This window comes from Parambassis ranga, chromosome 10, assembly GCF_900634625.1.
Source record: "Parambassis ranga chromosome 10, fParRan2.1, whole genome shotgun sequence".
Classification (NCBI taxonomy): Eukaryota; Metazoa; Chordata; class Actinopteri; family Ambassidae; genus Parambassis; species Parambassis ranga.
The window spans coordinates 5067601-5089903 of NC_041031.1; the positions used below are offsets into that span (position 1 = coordinate 5067601).

At 42.4% G+C, this 22303-nt stretch overlaps 3 protein-coding genes across 3 annotated transcripts in view; 2 read left to right on the plus strand and 1 right to left on the minus strand.

The window, feature by feature from the left end:
* The first annotated feature begins 1539 nt into the window (after window positions 1-1539).
* mtmr7a (myotubularin related protein 7a) lies at window positions 1540-9037 on the plus strand. The gene is made up of 14 exons (XM_028416824.1): window positions 1540-1703; window positions 1997-2119; window positions 2227-2389; window positions 2684-2841; window positions 2938-3066; window positions 3900-4034; window positions 4289-4421; window positions 5596-5705; window positions 6265-6390; window positions 7288-7337; window positions 7419-7619; window positions 7842-7976; window positions 8107-8233; window positions 8314-9037. The coding sequence occupies exons 1-14, from the start codon at window positions 1680-1682 to the stop codon at window positions 8650-8652; spliced, it is 1953 nt and encodes a 650-aa protein (XP_028272625.1). The 5' UTR covers window positions 1540-1679; the 3' UTR covers window positions 8653-9037.
* Window positions 9038-10523: 1486 nt separating this feature from the next.
* Window positions 10524-14311, plus strand: cnot7 (CCR4-NOT transcription complex, subunit 7). The gene is made up of 7 exons (XM_028416046.1): window positions 10524-10671; window positions 11237-11360; window positions 11448-11641; window positions 11943-12104; window positions 12358-12502; window positions 12645-12755; window positions 12871-14311. Exons 2-7 carry the CDS (start codon window positions 11244-11246, stop codon window positions 13000-13002), a joined length of 861 nt encoding a protein of 286 aa, XP_028271847.1. The 5' UTR covers window positions 10524-10671; window positions 11237-11243; the 3' UTR covers window positions 13003-14311.
* A 126-nt stretch (window positions 14312-14437) lies between these two features.
* The window catches only part of zdhhc2 (zDHHC palmitoyltransferase 2), a 9864-nt gene continuing 1998 nt past the window's right edge, over window positions 14438-22303 (minus strand). The window contains exons 2-13 of the mRNA XM_028415914.1: window positions 22109-22135; window positions 21301-21395; window positions 20507-20627; window positions 20278-20347; window positions 20134-20166; window positions 18210-18330; window positions 17749-17881; window positions 17144-17270; window positions 16056-16148; window positions 15822-15937; window positions 15633-15701; window positions 14438-15560 (exon numbers count right to left, since the gene is read on the minus strand). Of these exons, the coding sequence (XP_028271715.1) occupies window positions 15661-15701; window positions 15822-15937; window positions 16056-16148; window positions 17144-17270; window positions 17749-17881; window positions 18210-18330; window positions 20134-20166; window positions 20278-20347; window positions 20507-20627; window positions 21301-21395; window positions 22109-22135 (977 nt within the window). The 3' untranslated portion in view covers window positions 14438-15560; window positions 15633-15660. The remainder of the gene's footprint in view (window positions 15561-15632; window positions 15702-15821; window positions 15938-16055; window positions 16149-17143; window positions 17271-17748; window positions 17882-18209; window positions 18331-20133; window positions 20167-20277; window positions 20348-20506; window positions 20628-21300; window positions 21396-22108; window positions 22136-22303) is intronic.

Genomic DNA, 22303 nt, shown 5'->3' on the forward strand with positions numbered 1-22303 from the left:
AAAAAACAAACAAAAGACATTTGTTCACTACAGTAATATTTCATACTCTCTAAAACAACACTCCCAAGGTTTTAGATGTGTGTGACGGCAGAATAACTTTGAATGTGAAGTCATTCTCAACCATCTTTTACATTACATTATTACATTATTACACTGTTCCATTCGATCATATAAGGGTCTATGTTTACCATTTCATCTGCACAGTATTTTATGTTCTGTTCATTGTATGTCTGTTACGCCATGTCTGTCATGTAAATTTAGCCTTACTTTAGTTTATTTACTTAATTTGATCTTAGTTTTTATCTTATTGCATGTTAATTGTTATATGTTCTTTGTATGCACCAATCACTAAGGCAAATTCCTAGTAATGTGAACCCCCTTCACTTACATGGCAATAAACATGATTCTGATTCTGATTCTGATTCTTTTGGCCTGACTCCAAGTCCCATAGGACACAGTGACTTTCAGAAAATTAATTCCTTCCTGTATAGTTTAACTATTTTTGTTTCATTCTGGCTACTTTCCAAGTTGCAAGTGCAAAATGCTAGGATTAGGATTAAAACACGCACACACACACACACTTAATGGAATTTGGTGCGATATGCCAAAACTGTACAAATGTCTGAGGGAGGTGTGTTAAATTGATTTAAATAAAAAGGGGCCCATGTGTGTATGCCCTGGGAAGCTCCTTAAAATAGATTCACCAATATGACATATTAGGTCTCCTGTAAATATGGCATCTAATAACATTTTAATGTGTCTTGTTTAATGTGTCTAATGTTTTTTGTTTTGTACTTAGAAGTCTTGACTTTTCCTCTTATACTAGTGTAAAGGAAATGTGGAGGCAGAGAGACGTATTTTGGGCCTATACCTTAATATCTGAAGCACGTTTGGTGCTAATAATGATTGTGTAGCCTGCCACCGTTTAGCTAACACACGGCTGTGTGTAAAAACCGAGCACACTGTGAATGTAACTCATGCTTTATAGTTAATATCTTACCGATTTGAATTATGATTCTTTTCCTATCAGTTACCTCAAAGTGAACATTTGTAAATGTCATGTGGATTCTGTCGACATCTGCGCTGTTGAAGCTGTCGCCATCTTGGTTTTTTTAGTGCTGTAACCACAAGAACTAACAACGTGAGAAAACACAAAACAAACTTTGTTAGCTTAACATTGGTTAAATGTACTTTTTCACAGCGGGGACCAACCATGACATTGACGCATAGGCTGTCACGGTTAAAACATGTTGTAAGAGCAGGGCAAGCTAAATTACCAGCTATTGCTAGTGCTAGCTTCGTTGGTTAGGCGGTATATTCTTGTTTTTGTTATGAATTGTTATGAGTTGCTAATTTCTGCTAGTGCAGAACAGAATATACCGACTTTTTAACGCACCACGTCACATCACTAGTCCACCATGCATCATTATTTTTCAGGTTCTGACTGTGATTAATGCCGTTTAACACTTGGGCCCGGCCCGGAACCTGGTGTGCTTTAGGACCCAGGGCTGCAGCTCCACTGAGCACAGATCAGGCATCATCAACATTATGGCTGGTTTTACCTGGGAGCTACTGACGAACAGCATTAACCATTTAAGCTAACCTGCAGCACACCGTAGCACCACTGTACACATGTTATATTGTGACACGTTGAGCGGTCACAGGAAGCTCAGCTGCTGATGGAGCACATCCGATTACCAAAGGTAACCGAGACATGACTGCAGTGATTAGCTACATTTCCGCACTGAGCCGCAAGTGAAACGTAAAACATGAACTGATTAGCAGCCACAATCACACACTGTGAAGCAATAGCTAACAAGTACACGGGCTCAGTTCAAAGGCGTGTGTGCGTTGTGTCAGCCACGTTGGCAGCCACCCTGGGTGGGTGCAGTTTCTGTGTACAGCTGTGTCGAACCCATGGGAGCAGCAGCAGTGTAGTAGTGCTTGTGATGATGAATCTGTTTGATGTTGTTGTTCGTCCTCGTCCCCCTTCCAGGTGGAGAATGTCAGGCTGCTTGACAGAGTCTCCCCCAGAAGGCGAAGGGTGGGCACCTTGTACCTGACAGCCACACATAGCATCTTTGTGGAGAACGAGTCAGGGATGCGCAATGAAACATGGGTAATTATCAGCTCCATGCACTCCATCCCCATGTTGTAACCACACGCACTGATTCAGTGTTTGTGCAATGCATGGTCCAGAAGGTCATTATGCTGCCCCCCCACTAGGTGCTTCACAGTTTGGTGTGTAATGTGGAGAAACAGGCTGCCTCCGCCTCAGGATGTCCTCTGCTCATCCACTGCAAGAACTTCCAGGTTCTTCAGTTTGTCATCTCTCGAGAGCGAGAGTGCCATGATGTTCACCTGTCCCTGCAGCGTCTCTCTCAGCCAGGTAAATCTGAGCATCTGCCTCTAATCTGTTTTCTCACCTCTCCAATAATAAATATCACACATCTGCGAGACGACACTTGAGGCTGGTCTTCATTATCTGTAATGCAGATGTTTGCTCATCCCGTGTACGCTCTTCTATTCTGTATTTTTATTGGTAGTTTATTTTATCATGTATATATCTTTTCTTAACTTTGCTGTCTGTATCTGCTGTTGCAAAAATGCAATTTCCCCATTGTGGGACTAATAAAGGTTTCTTAATCTTAATCTTAATCTTAGCCTATATTGTGCCTTGCAGAGCGTTATGAGGAGCTGTACTGCTTCTCCTACAAGCCTAACATTGATGAAGAGGAGAGACGACAGGAATGGGACTTCTTGGACCTTAAGGCTGATTACAGCAGAATGGGACTCCCAAACTCTCTGTGGAAACTCTCCCCTGTCAACCAACACTACAAGGTCAGTGCGCTGATCTCAGTTCTACTGTTCCTTATATGGACAAGAGCGGTTGCTTAAGAGTTTTTTGTCATGCTTTTCTTTTCTTTTTTTTTGAAGGTGAGTGACACTTACCCTGCTGACCTTTTTGTGCCCGAGTCTGCCACACCTCCAGTCATAGTGGGGAGCTCTAAGTTCAGAAGCAGAGGCAGATTCCCCGCGCTGTCATACTACTCCAAAGAAAATCATGTAAGTTGACCTTTTGTCTTTATCTTTTCCACATGCTTCACATGTCCGCTCGTATTCATTCAGTTGCCGTGGAGACATCTCTGTTGTCTCCATCAGAGGCAGTGATTGTAACATTGTGAGCAGCCCTTCTGACTCCAGCCATGCGCAGGAATGACTGGTTGGTCAACTCGCCCTGTTTAAGCAGCTGAAACTAGCTGTTCAGACAGTGATAAACCACTAATATTGTACATAGGCTACTTCACAATGCACTAATTGTAAAGAAATTTCATCAGGTGTTGTATTTGATAAATCATTTTCTATATGTTTACAGATAGTGTCACGCTCTCAGCACTCTCTTTGCAGCTGATGACTTTGAGGAGACCTTCTAAGTACTGTTTGTACAAGGCTGTTTGTAAAAGATAAAGCAAGACAGATGTGCATTTTGTCATGAACAGAAACATAAAAAAACACTGAGAAAGCCACAATTTTTGAACTAAAAACAAGGCAAACATTCATGATGTCTCCCATTAATACTTGACTCAGCAGTTGGGAGTGCTTTATGTGTGTCAGGTCAGCTTCCCAGGGTTGAGGGTACATGTGGAGCTCGGATCATACAAAGAGCTCCACTCCGGTTGATGTGCCAGGAGGGAGAATCGCACAACAATGTCGTGCTCTTTCCCTCGTGGCTACTTAATGTAACTATAAGAAACACTGTGGTTGATTTATTACAATTAAATGTGCAGGGAAAGAAAAAAATTTCACATATTTTGATGTAAATCTAAATAAAAGCACTTACAATGCACCGATGAACAGGCATCCTGTATGAAGCCTGAGTGCCTCTTGCCTCTTCCCAGGCTGCCATCTGTCGCAGCAGCCAGCCCCTGTCAGGTTTCAGCGCTCGCTGCCTAGAGGATGAACAGATGCTGGAAGCCATCTTGAGGTCCAATCCCCGCAGTGACTTCATGTATGTGGTGGACACCAGGCCTAAGGTGAACCCTTTTTTGTGTGAGGAACGGCCTGCAAAAATACTTAGAGTACTATGCTGTGTGTTCAGGTGGGCTTTATGCCTTTTGGCAGCTGCAGATCCACAGAGCAAAGCCTTTAGAAACATCCTGGCTCTGTACGCTGCACCATTATTAGTAATAACATTTAGTAAAGCCAACTGTGGACATTAAACTTCACTTGTGTAGTGTTACCGTGGCTTTGTTGTTATGTTTATGAGTGTTGCTGCTACACCTTCTAGCTGAATGCGATCGCAAACCGAGCGGCAGGAAAAGGCTACGAAAACGAAGACAACTACTCCAACATAAAATTCCAGTTTATTGGCATCGAGAACATCCATGTGATGAGGAACAGCCAGCAAAAAATGCTTGAAGGTAATTATCATGTCCTGTTGAAATGTACCGGCGACTCATTCATCACTGTCAGAAATGTTTCACCGCATCTCTTATTTGTAGATTCATCCTTTTTCTGGCATTGCATGTTTGAATCGGCTGCTTCTTCACTTTTCCAAAGGAGAGCGGGACCCCATTCCACCCCTGTGGTTTTTCATATGCAGTCATGCAGACATGAACTCTGCTGCAATCAGGCCTCAAATGAGCCCACGGGAGAATTTCTGGGTATTGTGCAGGGGTGCTCCTAGGAAGACTTTGAATCCATCTGGGTTTTATTTCGGAGCTATTTTGGTTTCCCGGGGTGGACAGTCCCGGACATTATCCCCCAAAGAGAGACAGAGGGCGTGAGAATGATGTGAATTCAACTCTGAAAAGTTATAGCTGCTCTTAGTTGTGATAACTCTTTGCCCCCTGGCAGCACAAGGGAAGTCTTTAAATGCTATAGACAGCGCCTGTCCTTTCCAGTCTGCCTGCCTCTTTCTACCCAATTACACACTTGAATAAGATTTAGATGACCCCCCGCCTGGCAGCAGTAACTCAAATCTTTCTTTTCTAAGTGGAAGCCCACTCTGCTATGTGTTATAAAACCCAAGGCTGTATGAACCCGATCACCTGTTCCTCTGCTATCAGTGACCACTGAGTGTTCTTACAGGTCAGCAAACTTGCGCGGTGTCAGCGAAAAAAACATGTTGTCAGCACCTTAAAGAGCGAGGAGTGAGCAGATGTTTGCAGCTATCTAAAAGTGAATTATGAGTGTTAATGTGATAAATTGTCTTCAGCAAAGGAAAAGTCAGCTGTGCAGGAATAGGGGTGATGTCACTCTGCCCCAGAGGGAACTTGCAAATATTTATGTTGAACCCTGAAGATGGAAAAATAAATTTCAGAGACAATTTTCACAACATAAACAATACAGTAAGCCCTATGTCACAGAAATGGATATGTGTGTATAAACGTTAACCTGCTGGTGACACTAAAAGAAAAGTCATTGACTGGAAAGCAAGCTAACTTTTACATCTCCTCGTTTGACCCGTTTATTTCTCACGACATGCACAGATTCTCAGTAAACAGTGTTTCACTGATGTGCAGTTTAATAACATTCGGTGATCAGGTATGCTCCATGTTTCCTGCCAGTCAGACAGCTGTGTTGTGCTTTCAGTGTGCGAGCTGCGTTCCCCCTCCATATCTGACTTCCTGGAGGGTCTGGAGAGCTCAGGCTGGCTGAAACACATCAAAGCTGTTTTGGATGCCGGGATCTTCATCGCCAAGGTCAGTCTAGAGGCTAATCCTCTCTGTCTGCCTCACCATTGCACTCAATATTAGCTTAGGTGTGTGTGTTTGTAATATAATGTAATATCAGATACAGGTCCTGTCCTTCAGTCTTCCTTTTATAAAGTGAAACAACAGCAACAGCAGAGCAAACTGCAGCATCTATAATGAAAGTGTACAATTCAATCAACACTTGTCCTAGGTTAAGCACATAAGGAAATGATTTTACCAGTCATCTGATGTTTATTGAAAAAGAGAAGGAGTTCTTCTACTGTTAAAAAAAACATTATTCTCACTGTATTCCGGCTGGGTCATGTAATTAAAGCTTTCTTAAACAGCACTGGCTTCAGCTTCAGCCAGTCACATACTTGCAGTAGTACAGTTAGGATTAAGGAAGGGTCACTGAGTTTCTTCTGACTGACTGAGCCGACGCAGTGTAATCACAGTTAATCTATGTAGCTTGTCCACTTTTGAAACTTCAAGCTGCAGGTGCATCAGTGCACAAGTGAAAATGACCACATCTCAGTTCGGGTGTTTTGTGTTTGTTGTGTGTGCGCAGGCTGTTGCAGAAGAGGGGGTCAGTGTCCTGGTTCACTGTTCAGACGGTTGGGACCGCACGGCCCAGGTGTGTTCAGTGGCCTCTGTGCTGCTGGATCCATACTACAGGTCCCTCAAAGGATTCATGGTAAATACTCAACTGTTTGGTTTTTTTAATTTAAGATGAGTTTTAGCACCATGAATTTGACACCCGGCCACACTCTGGGCCCTGTTAAAAGACTTTTATGTATAATTTACTAATTTCAAGTTGAGTGCAGATTGTAATCAGCTGACCATGTCACTTCCTAAGCTGCAGTCTATAGTACAAACCTGTTGTGGATTATATTTTAAATGTTTTAAAGGTTTAGATTGATCAGAAACAAATGTGGGTCAGTTGTGAACCACTGCCCTAAATCTTACACACTGGTCCTTTCACTGGTCCATTAAAGGTAGGGCAGGAGATTTGGAAAACTCAGTGATCTCAGATTTTGAAAGTAAACACACGCCCCTTTCCCTCGGAGCTCACCCCGAAGCCACGCCTCCCAACCAGTCTGTGACTTCATCCATCATGCACGTACCTCTCTGGTTCGCGCAGAGCAGGAAGAGAGTGACAAACCGGCCAATACTCCACGCAGGTGCGCCTCGTAGGATTGGCTGATGTTTTTAGCGTTTTATAGCTTCCACAGATGATTAATATTCTTCATTTTAAACTAATCGGTTGCTGTCAGATTGTAAAGAGAAGTTACACTGATTTAACAAAAAGTGCATCAGAAGGAAATCTCCTACCCTACCTTTAACCTCAGTTGGTTCTTCAATACATTCAGGCTTAAGTTGACAGCTGTCCATGCTGTGTTTGCTGCATGTTCAGAAGGATTTGAAAAATAAGTATAATAGAGAAGCTTTTGGGACACAAGGACGTGACCCCATACACAGGTCAAAGAGTCTGTCTGCAGGCACTAACAATACACTATGTCTGATTCTTTTCAACTGGAAACCCTTTTACTGGCATTTTACTATGTTTTTTTAATGTTTTTTCTTAACTTAGGTTCTCATTGAGAAAGACTGGGTCTCATTTGGACACAAGTTCTCTCACAGGTTTTCCTCCATAACATTACAAATATGACCTCAGTGATTAGGGTGTGTGCAGTATTTAATCCGCATCCTTCTCTTTTACAGATGCAACCATCTGGTTGGAGACCCTAAAGAGGTGTCACCTGTCATCGACCAGTTCCTGGAATGCGTGTGGCAGCTGATGGAGCAGTTCCCTTGTGCCTTTGAGTTCAGTGAGAGGCTCCTCATCACCATTCACAGCCACATCTACTCCTGCCAGTTTGGTAACTTCATTGGGAACAACCAGCGGGAGAGGATCGAGCTGGGGTGAGATTTAGACCTGCAGCCACCATCACTTTCTTTTCCTTTTCACACACAGGCATCTGAAGAGGGGATTGACTGCCAATGAGAAGTGACAGTCAGTAGTATATTACAGCACCAGGCTTGTGTATATAGAGACAGGTCACACAATGATTACAGCTATTTATGTCTTTGCCCTCTTGTTTTCTCTGATCTTGATTGTTTGGCTGCCCTCTGACATGAATACAGATTGCGTGAGAGAACTCACTCTTTGTGGAGTTATATATGGACAAACCGTGCAGACTACATCAACCCCCTGTACAGGCCCAACCACAGCCAGACTCAAGGACTCCTCCGGCCATCTACTGCCCCCTACTGTTTTAAGTATGTGCTCACAAGCAGCCCAAATATGCAATGCAATGTTTAAACCATGATAAAGACCAGTGTGTGGTAGAAAGAATGAGGTTTTATTACAGAATCCTCTCGCTGAGTGTTTTTCCTTTCTTCCATTTAGATTTTGGAGTGGGCTTTACAACCGCTTTGACCGTGGGATGCATCCTCGACAATCTGTAGAGGATTACCTGAGGGCCATCCAAGAGGAGACACAGCAGCTGGAGGAGCAGTTGACTTCACACAAAGAAGTATGACAAAGCTGGACCTCCATACTCTGGAGAGTTTTTTCTGATTCAATAAATGTCTTTATATCTTCCATTATCAACAGAAAATCACTCAGATAGAGCAGGAGCAGGAGTGGAATGTGACCAGCAAAGAAACCACCTTTGATAAGAGTCCCACAGTGTGGGCTCTCGGTAATGACCTCGGTCTGGCCAACACTCCTCAGGACTACACCGGTGGCTTCATCACCAGCAGCCCCTGCCAGCCCAAAGCAGACAGCAGCCTGATCCTCTTGCCAAAGGACTTAAACCAAACATCTGACTCCAACTTCTCCAACAGCAGTGACCAGGAGTCTGGGATCGCAGATGTGAGCTGCCGCTCCCCTCTCAGCGAGGACAGCACTAGGGATGCAGACTCCGATGAGGCTGCCTATTCTGCTGCCTGAGAAACCGGAGCGTTTTAAAGTGCTGGACTGACCAGCCATCCACTGAACAAACACTACCTTTACATTCACTAGGTAACCAGAGTACTGACTAATTAAAGTGAAAGTCGTGCTCTGGTTACACTGCTGGCTTGCACTTTTGTTTGCATGTTTTGTGGTACATTCTTTTTGTTGACTATACTGGTAAATAGTTGTTTACTTTGCAGCTCACATTTTACATCTTACAAGAGGGAAAGAAGTGATTTGAATATTTTATTCTTCTATTGAGATGAACTAATTTACCCAAACTGTAGAACTATTCCGAACAATTCAAAGACGCTGAATTAATAATCAATTTAAACTATGCAGTAACCATAAAGTTTTTGGCTTTACAATGTGTAAATCTTATAAAAATGACATTTAAGTATCTGCTGATACCTATAAAAAACAACTTTTGTAGCAACATGAGACATAGAACTCCAAAGACTCACACTTTCAAGTGTGTCCTAAAACAGTTTCGTTAAAATTGCAGCGTAACACAGTGACCTCAGCTGGAGCTTGTAAGTCATTACACTGCAATAACCTGAGGGTGTAGTGGTTGGTGATTTGTGCCTTTGTACCTAGATATTTCAACTCAACATGTTATATGAACACAAAGGGATGTGGAAAAAACAAGCTTTACAGTTTTACTCATATTTTGACAACCACTTAGGGGTAGTGCATGCAATAAATGATAGGCTGGAGCATGTGAACACACAAATAGGTTGTATGTGACTGATTAACATTTGTGTCTTGTCAGCTGTACAATTACCCAGCTGTTTTTATAGAGTAGTATCCATTGCTGTAGATGCACTCCTGCAAACGAACAATGTAGAGCTTGATCAAGAAAAGCATGTTAAGATATTTTTGTACTATGACCTGTTTTTGTCTTGTGTAATCTGGCTTTAAATGTGTGTCGTTTTTGTCAGAGGGTCTAATATATAACAGCCATAAAATTGTGTCTGAGCTTTATACATTTCTAATGTTGAGTTCACTTGTTGAGCTGGAATAAGAGCCAGATTTGTCAAACTGATCTAAATGCCGAGTTATATTGTTTATATGTATCTGTTTTCTTGTGAAAATCATAAATAAATAAACACATTACTGTCTGTCACATGTAACCAATAGTTCTTCTTGGTGATCTGGTCTTTTTAAACGGTTGGTTCGTTTAAATTATGCATACATGGTTATATGTACTCTTGCTTCATCGTCAGACCTTGTTACTCACTTTGTTTGATTTAGATTTTTCGCTTCAGGCAAGAAAGGGAAATCGTCACTGAATATCAGTTTAAATTGCAGACAATTGTTCTGTTTGTTCTAGTACTAACGGTCCTCTGCTAGATTTTGATTGTATCATCCATCAGGTAAAGTCAATGGCAGCAAAGGATGTCCTTCATTTCAGGTATCAGCGCTCCAGTTCCTGTTGCTCAACATCTGGCCCGACCACAATTCCTTCCAGCACCTGCAGTTCTGCTCTGTGCTCATCTGTCTCTTATAATGTATTATTTGCAAGTGTAGAAACTGTAATTCTAGTTTGAGGATTAATTCATAATTATTATTAATAACATTTTTGTTTGTCTTTATATTCTTCCTAAAATGTATTAAGAATGTCTAAGACATGAATCATATATGTATGTGTGTGTGTGTGTGTGTATGTAGATAAATGTGTGTGTGTGTGTGTGTGTGTGTGTGTGTGTGTGTGTGTGTGTGTGTGTGTGTGTATGTAGATAAATGTGTGTGTGTGTGTGTGTGTGTGTAAATATATATGTTGATCTAAGAAAGTGTGCCCGTATAGATGCAAACGTACACGCATATGACGCTTCCGTTTTACGTGATGACGTTGTGTTGTAGGCTCAGCTATGATGGCAGCCGTAGGTTGACATCAATACGAGACTGAAAATAAACTATTTAAAAAGTTAGCCCCCGACACAATAACATAGAACAAAATTAATAGTAATCAGATAGTACACGCCTAAAACACACACACGCCCGGTTTGGGGAACGGTAAGTTAACGACGCTACAGTCACCCTTTGGATGTATCAAAGTGGCGCCGACTGTGTGTGTGTGTGTGTGTGTGTGTGCTGCTACAGTACTTGGTCGTATCTTTCATGTTTTTGCACACACACGTTTCTGTCGAGCTAGCCGAACACATGACGAGCGAGCTGAAGATGTAGCCAGCCTACAGCCATCTCCTCCTGCTGCTGTCGAACGGTGCTGCGCTGTAACTTGTTAGCTGTTGCAGACACCCTAGCTAGCAAAGTAGTACTGAAAGCTAATGTTAGAGAGCAGCCGTCCTGCACATACCGAGGGACAGTTGCTGTGCTGTGTGTGTTTGCTTTTATGTGACTTAAACTGGCTTCTCCAGTGCTGAGACTCACTGACAAATGGGCTTTATTTCCCAAAGCAGGCTTTATTTGAGCCTAGCTCTCTGTCAGCAGAGGATCAGGTGCCTTTGTCCTGCCACCTCCATGTATTATGATGACCTGTGATAAGAACATTATGCACCATATGACTCTGCTAAGATTCAGATCTTAAACCTTCTGTCTTTTTCTTTATATTATGATGAAGTGGCACTATGCCCGCAGCTACTGTGGATCACAGCCAAAGAATATGTGAGGTTTGGGCCAACAACCTGGAGGAGGAGCTGAAGAGGATCAGGCATGTCATCAGAAAATACAACTACATTGCTATGGTGAGTTATTGCTCAAATACCCGCAGTGTTTTTGATACACGTCATATCGCCACTGCTCGTGTGTAATGAGACGATCTCTTCCTGCAGGACACAGAGTTTCCAGGTGTTGTAGCCAGGCCCATCGGAGAGTTCAGGAGCAACGCTGACTATCAGTACCAGCTTCTGCGCTGCAACGTGGATCTGCTCAAGATAATACAGTTGGGCCTCACATTTATGAATGAACAGGGGGAATACCCTCCAGGAACATCAACATGGCAGTTTAATTTTAAGTTTAACCTCACGTAAGAAATCTTTGCTGCTCAAAAGTTTGTTCTTTTTTCCATGTTGCATCAAATGGACTAGAACACAAGTGTAAAATGTAACGGCCTAACAGGTTTTACAGACTGTTTTATGTTGCTTACAGCATGCTCATGTGAATAATAAGCTATAAAAAGTGTTACAGTGATCATTGTGCATACTTCTATCAAAACGAGTAGTAGTGGGGGCCAACTGAAAATTGTTAGTATAAATGATTATAAATGACTGTTTTCTTATGCACTTGATTGTCCTTTGCACAGACAGTGTGTTTGTGTTTCCCATCAGAGAAGACATGTATGCACAGGACTCCATTGAGCTCCTGACCACTTCAGGGATTCAGTTCAAGAAGCACGAGGACGAAGGCATCGAGACGCTGTACTTCGCGGAGCTGCTGATGACGTCAGGAGTGGTGCTCTGCGATGGGGTCAAGTGGCTGTCATTTCATAGGTATTCTGTTTTTGCAATCAGTCGCTGGTTTGTAGTAGAAAACGTTCTCCTGTAGTGCAGTAGAGATAAGATGCTGCACAGAACTATGATTAGTAGGATGTATGTTTCACCTAAGTGCAAGCAAGTCCCGACACAAAACGCATCGTTATCTTTGCTTCATTGCAAAGAGAAAATCTTTTGACGCCCACTACTGTGTTCTCCTTGAAGCCACAGTTTAAACATATGCATGCGTTTATGTAAATGTGTCTTACAGCGGCTATGACTTTGGATACTTAATCAAGATTCTATCCAACGCTAACCTGCCTGAAGAGGAGGTGGACTTTTTTGAGATTCTTCGCTTGTACTTCCCAGTCATTTATGATGTCAAGTATCTCATGAAGAGCTGTAAAAACCTGAAGGTACTTTGATGAATATTACAACAGAGAGCACAGAGGGTATGCTGCTTTGCTAGTTTTAAAAAGTCACACCTTGATTTCTGTTCTGATCTCTTGACTGAAAGGTTTGATCTCTGACTGATCGTGGTTTTTTGTTTGTTTTCAGGGTGGGCTGCAGGAAGTAGCTGAGCAGCTGGAGCTGGAAAGGATTGGCCCACAGCATCAAGCAGGCTCTGACTCTTTACTCACAGGCATGGCCTTCTTCAAGATGAGAGAGGTAGGAAGCGCGAGCAAGAGACAGGAAAACAATAAATGAGTATTTGCAACAAGTAAGTGAACGAGTTATCACGTCATCTTGGTCGTTCTAATTCTTTTTACACTTCTTCCCACAGATGTTCTTTGAAGATCACATTGATGATGCAAAATACTGTGGTCACTTGTACGGGCTTGGCTCAGGCTCTGCCTACGTCCAGAATGGAACAGGAAACGCCTACGAAGAGGAGGCCAACAAGCAGCAGTCGTGACATCACTCTGAAACTCTTCCATCTTGCAGTTCACCTCTACAATCAGTGCGGCAGCAAAGCCGAGTCCTAACACCCGGATGACAATAATAATAATAATAATAATAATGGAAGAACAAAAAAAAGAAAGAGGAAAAACCTACATATGCATCATTTAGCAAGCTGTTTGTCGTAGGCTCTGCTCACCTTAGACAACAATCACAGCTGTCCTCACATGTGCCGCGGCTGCATGTGTGTGAGTTTAGTCTTTTATTCCTTCGAGGCAGCATAGACGTTGGGGTTGGTTCGGTTCGATTTACCATGCTTGGAAAAGATGGGATTTTAGTTTTCCTGAAGAGTTCTGTAGAAAAAAAATGCACTTTAAAGCTCTGACCTGATTTTATATGGAAAGCTAAACATGTTTCTGATGTCTCTCTTTCTCCTCTTTGTTGCCTTCTCTACATTACCCACTTTACATTGTGGACATGTTAATCCTTAACTATCACAGCAGCTGCTCTCACCACGCTCAGCCTTAACATCAGCTGCATTCTTATATTTTTAAACTTTTAATTTATTGTGCTGGTGATCATAGAATAGTTGCCCCCATTTGACACTAAAGAGCCCACATGTTTGCTGTCTAATAGTGAGAAAGGGAGCTTTGATTTGAGTTGTTTTCTTTTGTCTCATTTGTTACTACAAAGATAATGTTCATCAACTGAAGACGTTCTAATCCCACTGTGTGGATTCCTGTGTTCCTGTCTGCATTTATGATCTAAATACTCATTAGGACATTAACAGTATGTTACCTGGATTGCATACAAATTGTTCCCATTGGAGGAATGTAGATTGATTGTGCATGTGAATGCCCTCGTTGACACCACGTACATGAAGAGATGCATCACCTCTATATGGTCAACAAACTGAATTCACACCCTTACAAACGGATAACACTAAATACACAGCAGCTGTAGCTGAGGTTAATATAACTACTCTGTCCAGAGTAAGAAATTCATTTTATGCCAAATGTTGGAATAAAAAAGAAGAAAGTTTTACGCACTGGGGAAAAACAACATTTTTTTAACACACATATCTTTGTTCCAGCTGAGTTTATTTCATTTGTACTTCTGGCCTTTTGTGCATTTTCCTGTGTTGCTTTCCCATCCACTCATGCTGCATAGAAGAGCCACGTGTACTAAAACATTTGAATAAATGCTGTGTTTGTTGAATCCTTAACTTTTCAATATAGGTGTGCATTGAAGTGTAGCCCCCCCCCTCAGAAACAGTTTTCTTTTTTTCTCAGTGTGTAAAGGAGTAAACAGAATATGCAATTTAACAAGAGGAATGTTTTTAGATTATTTTGTAAATAAAGGCTTGAAATTTTTCTACCATAAAATGTTTTTTGTTGACCGATCACGTCTTTTTTTTAATGACTCCTCGCGGAGAACAGAACAAATGAGACTGAAGATGAGCTCGTTTTATTCTTTATAAGGCATCACAACTGTACAATACATGGCCTCACACATCCATATCGTCTCTATAGTCAGACAGAAAGATAGAAAAATATAGATTGACACCATTAAGCTGTTTTTTTCCCCCCAGACAAGCATACATTCTAATTTTCAGTCAATCATTTCCAGCCTAAGACTCCTTTGAGGGTGAAAGTACAAATCGGCTGGGAAGAATTTTCTTATTTTTTTTGTTATTCCCCCTCTGCGGCTCATCCACAGCATCATGTCATGAGATAGAAAAACACTGACGGTGAACAGGTCTGCAGCAGCAGCATCAAATGGAGGATGTGCTCTCCATTGAGCCGTCCCTCCAGAGACAAAGCAGTCAGGAAGCTTTAGAAACAGCAGTTTGACTCGTACTGTGGAGACAGCACTTTAGACATTTTGGCAGAAGAGGGGGGGGGGGGGGGGGTGACACAGCAACATCCTCACTCATGCTGGAAAGAGTCAGAAGAGCCCTTATTGAAATGTTTTTACTAATGACTACACCTTTGCTTGTTATCAAGAAGAGGGGGAAACATGGAGGACATGTAGTGGTACAGCTCACACTACAACAAGGTGTGTTTGTGTTGACATCCTGAGATGAGAGCATGCATCATATCACCTGTCACGATACTCAACACCTGCCAAACCAGCCAGGAACAAAAAAAAAACAGAATAAACAGCTAAAGGAATGTTGGTTACAGCACAATAAGACCACTGCTAATCTATACTCAGTGTGCAAACATTTGGCAAACTTATAACAGCATGTGCTAGGCTACAAAACAAAACAACAAAACCTCTGAGAGTTTCTGTAACATATAAAAAGCAACTGATCTGATCTTCCAGTGCCGCTCTGTGTTTATTTATATACAAACAAAAGAAAGTGACATTGTTGGAATGCAGTTTCATTTCAGACAGCAGCAGGTTGTGTTGTGATAACAGTAACTTCTGGTTCGTTTGTGATGTCAGCCATGTAAAACTCTCAGAGCAGCATGGAGCAGCACGGAAAACAACGACATATAGCATTCGATGATGTCATCACCACGTCACGTTCTGATAGGCACAAAACACTGAGGAGAGGGCAGCATAGACCTGCAGACACACACACAGGTTAACAACCTTGTTATGTGGCTCATTGCTCTCCAACTGTCTGACTAAACTTACTTTTCTGGTTTGGAGTTGTCCACTGTGGTTATGCCTCATTTTCTATGGTCACCCCTGGGTTGCTAGCACCTGAACAAACACATAAAAAAAGTCACAATGTGTATTGTAATAGTTTACTTATGTGACTAAATTGGTTATATAAACAAGCAGATAAAGAAACTTATTTAAAGAAGTGTAACATTATCTTGCCCTTCTTGTCCTTGTCTGTTGCACTGTCATTCTCTGACCAGGAGGGGGTGCTGGTGAGCAGCCGACTTTGACTCTCTCTCAGTGGTTTGGAGGGGAACTGGCGGCCTTCTGCCGCACTAAGGACACACACACACACACAGATGAAAACAAGAATTACTAGACAATTATCCCAGTGTGTGTGTGTGTGTATGTGTGTGAGTGTGTGTGTGTGTGTATGTGTGTGTTGCTGTTTACCTCTTGCTGGCAAGGTTGGATCCAGTAGGTGATGAGGGCTGCTCGGGGTCCAGATTCACCAGGCAAGTTGGGAACGAGCAGCCGTCACCTAAACTGAAGAAAGAAAGAAGACAAGTGTTCAGATTAGGTCAGATTACAAGCATAATCCAGGTTATGTTATCTAAGGGGGAGGGACAAGTATATTGAGAGTATGTTAAAGCAAGCCTTTGTTACTTTTCCTGAACATTGGTGTCATGTGTCATTGTGTTAGCAACCCTGTGATGCAACGCAGCGCTATCAGCTAACATTAACCACCAAAAAGCTGCAAGTCATATCACAACAAACCAGCAGCACAACATCAAACAAAGTAAAACGAAAAAAAAAGAAAAACAAAAGTCATGGTTACATTTTGGAAGCACAGTGGTAGCACAGGGATAGAAGTGGTTACCATGGTAGCCAAAACATGGTGAAGAAGCTTGTTGCAGATGCACATGCATTTAAACAAACCTTGAACTTTTCCCTTCTTTTTTGCAAATATAACAATAGTTATCATATTGTTTTGTTTGTTTGTTTGTTTGTTTGTTTGAAACTCTGAAACAAAATGATTCATTTGTATCATTTGCATGTTGTTTTTTGGCCACGACTCCCAACAAGCTGTAAATAATCATAATAATATTCATTCCTTCATCAGCACAAATTAGTAGCTTTGCAAAGCTGGAGCTCCTGCATTCATGTTACAGGGCGAATGCACGCCTGTCTCTTTGGAGACTTTCTCTGTCTTTTGAAGAGTTGTGTTCCAAACAGAGCTCACTAATCCCTGGGCTTCATTCACTCAGGCCTGCTTTGACAGACTGAGAGTCAGAGTGAAATATGCACACACTTCATGAGAAGATGTGTGAACACGGATGCCGGCTGGCACACAAACACATGAGGTTTTAACACCTGCTGTACAAACCAACATCTAGAAATGTTGTTTACAGACACTGATTGATAAATGTCTAAACATTCTAACATTACAGCAGGTTATTGTTTTATTGATAACATTGTGGGAGCTTGATGGACTTGTGAGGTCATCAAAACTATACCTGTTTGATGACCTTTGTTCTTACCTGGAGAAAACTGGAATGGGCCAGTATTTAACTTCATCTCCAAAGACCTGGCGAAAGTTCTTACTGAAGCCGAGACTGAAGCCACTCTTATCTGTGCCGTGACGAAACATGGGAGCACGCACAGCCTCTGAAACCACACACACACACACACACATTGTAAATGAAGGTGATGAAATTCAGGAACAGATCAACACAGCGGCCATTCTTGCCGGACTCTGGCATCAAAGTGTCTTTGTTTGTGGGCAGGAAAAGCTCAGACTGCTTCAGCAGGTGTGACTTCTCCTTCTGAACAGAATATCAGTGTTTGTTACTAAGCTGCTTACTGCTCTGAGCTGTGTGTCTTTGCATTACACTGTAACATACTCCACTGGATAATCCACTCTCCTCAACGCACATAGACAAAGTGTGCCACTGTGCACACATAATGAAAACCGCTCCGTCTGATAGTGGCTCATCAGATCAGAGCGCTGATGAGGATGCTGACTGACGGTGGGAAAAAATGCAACGAAACATCCTTCATCATTAGCGCGAAGACGACGTTGTGCAAACAGAGAGACAGAGCTGATGTCCAACGAGGGTTCTGCTTCAAAAACACAGACACCTACCCAGAGTGGATCTGTTCTTGCAGACAAGCCAGCAGTGGTAGATAAAAAGAGAAGCCAGGCTGACAGAAAACATGGAAGCCGAGAAGAAGAGGAACAGGATGTGGAACTTCGCCTGAGTGTCTGGAAGGCCTTTCTGAGGGGAAAAAACACCACATTAATACACAGAGACACACGACAGACACAAGAATGCTGGCAGGTGTGTTCTACTGGAGGGACAAACTACAGGAAATCCTAGTTCACGCTCTCTATTTTAGGGCCACTAACTATCCAGTCGGTTCATACCAGGTATTCTTTTAGTCGGAAATGTGCTCTACCTCCAGCCTTTGTGAAAAAAAATTCAAAATCAAACACCACATGCAGCATGTAAACACAAATATAAACATTCTTCTATGATTAAATATGTTTTTTTTTTTGCAAACACAACAGACAAACAGTAAAAAAAGATTCATATTGATTCTTACTGTCCAAAACTTAATGAAGTACTGCAGATCTGTAGCAGTTATAAAAAGGCAGTAAAGTAGTGAGTACGCCAGAAACAGCATGAAACACTTGTAGTTGGAGAATCCCACACAGTTGTTCACCCTGAAAAACAATGAAAGGATGCCTGTCAGTGATGGAAATGGTTCTCACGTATTTTCTTCATGTGCAAATGTTTCTACAATCTTGTTGCAATAAATCAGCTTTAAAAAAGACGTTAGGAAGAGGTCTCTAAAAAGCACCCACGATACCACTGTCAGACTTGATTTTGCATGCCTTGCACTGCATGTCACTAATGACAAAAGAGTCCTGGAAAGATATTAAAAAATGTTGATGACTCATCCTGCACTCAGGGGCGTATACATATTATCTTTATGTCCAAGGCAACGCTTTCTTTATTATTAATGTCCTTCTCTCTCCCTTGGTGTTTCTCCTCTACCAGTAGAGCTGATGCTCAGTGGCAGATAATGTCTGCTTCCTGCTCAGGCCATGAGAGCCAACCAATCAGAGCAGACTGGGCTTTTTTTAAGAGGCAGGGTGCCTTTCTAACTCCTTGTTTTTACAAGAAGAATTACACCTTAAGCAGGATTTGGCCGCATCCAGATCAATCCAGATGTGTTTTTTTCCGAGTGTGAACACCTCCAATCCGGCTGAATCCAGTTTGATTGTTTGAGCGAATCCGGCTAGCCACATTATTAGCCATATCATGAGGCGCCACCTAGTGGTTTGGAGAACAGCAAACACGCTGGATGAAGCCGGATTGAGTGCGGACACAACTGTGTGCTAGCCAGATTTGAAAAAAGGTCTGAACGTATCCAGCTTAAAGGCTGTCTGGGCTCAATCCTACTCTAGCTGGAATGACTTTCTCCAGTGTGAACGGGGCCTAAGATGTGCAACACTCTGATCGAGCATTCGCCTTCCTTAGGCCCTGTTCACACTGGGGAAAAAAATGTGGCTTAAGCAGGATTTGGCCGCATCCAGATCAATCCAGATGTGTTTTTTTTCCGAGTGTGAACACCTCCAATCCGGCTGAATCCAGTTTGATTTCAAGCCGGCTAGATCCACCCGCGAGAGGTGGATCTAGCAGGATTGGCTCTAATGTGGCTCAGGTGTGAACGCAAATGTAGCTAGCGAATCCGGCTAGCCACATTATTAGCCATATTACGAGGCGCCACCTAGTGGTTTGGAGAACAGCAAACACGCTGGATGAAGCCGGATTGAGTGCGGACACAACTGTGTGCTAGCCAGATTTGAAAATAGGTCTGAACGCATCCAGCTTAAAGGCTGTCTGGGCTCAATCCTACTCTAGCTGGAATGACTTTCTCCAGTGTGAACGGGGCCTTAGTTACCTGACTCCAGGTGCTTTTCATTAAAAAACAAAACCATGTATCTTACCTATCACATAACCCTACTAGAAAGCTTTCAGCACATTTGTTCCATGTGAAACCAAAGACCAATCAGAGGCCAGCACTGTACATTAGATTTATTCTAATGTGCACACCAAGCGTTTTTTCACAGAGCACTTTTCCTTTATGGCCCAGTGGAAAAGTGCTTTATCTTCATGTTTTTCCTCGGATTTTTTGGACGCCTGATCCTGATCACTGAAAGTACACAAGCTGTTCATGTTTATCAAAATTATACTGACTAGAAGCGTGTTTGTTTTGTCCCCTCCTGCTGCCAGAATCATCAGTCTTGCGGTAGATTAGAGCATCACTTTGTGTCCAGGCTGTTTGTGTATTGATATGATATCTGAATGTGTGTGGAAATCTTGAGTGTGTTGCGTTACACAATGGTGTGGAGCTTCGCAGATGTAAAAAAAAAAAAAAGAAAGGCGTGTATATAACAGCAGCATGTGAGTACAGCAGTAAAAGCCTATTGGCTGCTTAATAAAAGAGCGTGACTACATACCAGGGGCAGTGGTGATCCATCTTCAGGATGCATCTGTAATGCAGCAGGGTCAGACATCAGTGTAATTGAATCTCACGCTGTCTGCCAGAATGCAATATATTGTGTGGTCAGTTCTCTATAAGGTGCATGAGCAAAGAGCCATACTTATCACAGACTGAACAATGGTGACATCGATCAGGCTTCAGCAGCTGGCAGCGGTCACAGAAACGGATTGCTGAGGAGACACAGCCAATTCAATCACACGGGCGTCCGCAGCGGCGGCAGCCTCTCTCTAACACTTGACCACAGACTAACAAGGTGACTCAAATGAATGCATGACAGTGTCCGCTGGTCCAGTTGTTCTGCATCAGCAGCACTGTGTACTGCACTGTACCTCCGGAGTTGGTGCGTGTGTAGATGGGCAGATCCTTGGCTATCCTTCTCAGGATCTCCTGCTGAGACTCTCCCCGATCTTCACGCTCCAGCAGCTCCTTGTCAGAGTGGGACAGGTGGAACTATGAAGGGCAGAACACAGAGGGAAAGACAGGCAACATCTGTGACTTGATCTTCGATCAGTGCTGTTTACTAAATCTATAAAACTGTCAAAATACTTCTACTTCTCATTATGCTGCCAGATAATCTGGGACTCGGTAATGTCTGCCTGGTAGTGCAGCGTGTCTGTTTTTGTTTTTGGCTCTTTGTGCCCCAAAAGGAAAATCGAAACAAAGCAGCACAGAGCTGTGATATTACTTTCAGCCACTGAGGCGATCTATGATTGAACACTTGAAACAAATAATGTGATGATAACAAACAGCACCACACACACAATATGACTTTTATTACAATCTCTAAATCCTCAAGTGGTGCAGCCATCTCATAAAGCAGAGCTTTCATGCTGACCACTGCCTGCATCATGCATGTGTACATGGCCTCAGTGGAAATTAAAATGCAAAGGTGTCTGTTCTGTCTATGAGATGTCTGCATGTGTTCACCCCACTGAGCTGAAGTGCTGTGGTCAGGAGCAGAGCCATTAGAGTGCAGCTTCAGGCACTTCCACTGAAAAAGTATTATTAGTCTAAATGCAGCATTCCATCACACGGGGAAGCTGTAACCTACATCCTCACTTCCCTTCACCCTGCTTCATCATCCCAGCCGACCACACTGCGTCACACAGTCAGACACACTCACCTCCTTCAGGGGGTTCATAGGCTTGGTGAAGATGGTTTGCCAGTACGCCCACACGAACAGGATGAAAACGACATGGTACACCAGCAAGTATACCACTGCAATCAAAGCAGCACACATATCATCATCATCATCATCATCATCATCATCAGTGGAGTGTATTTAAGCAGTCAATCACAGTTTGCAGCTTAAATATCATTTGATAGAATCAGTATTCAATCAGTGTTGTTCACTGTAGACTGTAGGGAAAACACACAACACACAACTACACAAGAAATCAGACTTAAACAGATGAACTGTGCCGAAAAGATGTTTCCAGTGTTACACTAACTACTGGAGGGGGAGCTAGTTTGAACTACTTTATATACAAGGACACCAGATAAATCAAATGATTCATTGGAGAAGCAAGAAATCCTAAAACACACACAAAAATCACAGCTTAGTGAATAACTGCTCATAGACACCTGGACTGTGAGCTGGACTACACACGTCAGAAACCGAAAATGTCAGAAACCACTGGTTTAAGCTTCCACATCTTTAAACAATGTGTATGTGTGAAAATATATATTTAATTCCAAACCTAACAAAGACGAGGACGAAAGCAACAGAAAAAAGGAGGTCAAAACAAAAGTAAAACAAGCAGGAGAGAATAGATACCTCTCACAATGATGAAGTGTTTGTTTGGTCGTTATGTCTTTGGCATATTACCCTGGGCTGTGTCAGCTGATACATGCTGATCATAGTGTTTTAACAGACGGCTTCACCACCTCTGATACACAGCAGACATGATGCCTCTATAAACAGTACTCACCCTTTTCTGCTGTGTCTTCAATGGACTCTGAAATTGAGACAATAAAACACAGTCAGGCATGTAGAGGATAAAGGAAAGTGATACACACTGACCTAATATTAGGTCAACATGGAGTTTCTCACTTGTGTGTGTGTGTTTGACTGACAGCCAAGATGCTGAGTCTGCAAATCCTTCACCTCAGTGTCCAATACAACA

Excerpts from the sequence above, each read along its gene's own strand:
- mtmr7a (XM_028416824.1), top strand. The coding sequence starts at position 1,680 with ATGGAGCACATCCGATTACCAAAG. Across the intron at positions 7,620-7,841 it reads CGGGAGAGGATCGAGCTGGG|ATTGCGTGAGAGAACTCACT; the intron begins GTGAGATTTAGA and ends ACATGAATACAG. Across the intron at positions 7,977-8,106 it reads ACTGCCCCCTACTGTTTTAA|ATTTTGGAGTGGGCTTTACA; the intron begins GTATGTGCTCAC and ends TCTTCCATTTAG.
- cnot7 (XM_028416046.1), top strand. The coding sequence starts at position 11,244 with ATGCCCGCAGCTACTGTGGATCACAGCCAAAGAATATGTGAGGTTTGG. Across the intron at positions 11,361-11,447 it reads AATACAACTACATTGCTATG|GACACAGAGTTTCCAGGTGT; the intron begins GTGAGTTATTGC and ends CTCTTCCTGCAG. Across the intron at positions 11,642-11,942 it reads AATTTTAAGTTTAACCTCAC|AGAAGACATGTATGCACAGG; the intron begins GTAAGAAATCTT and ends GTTTCCCATCAG.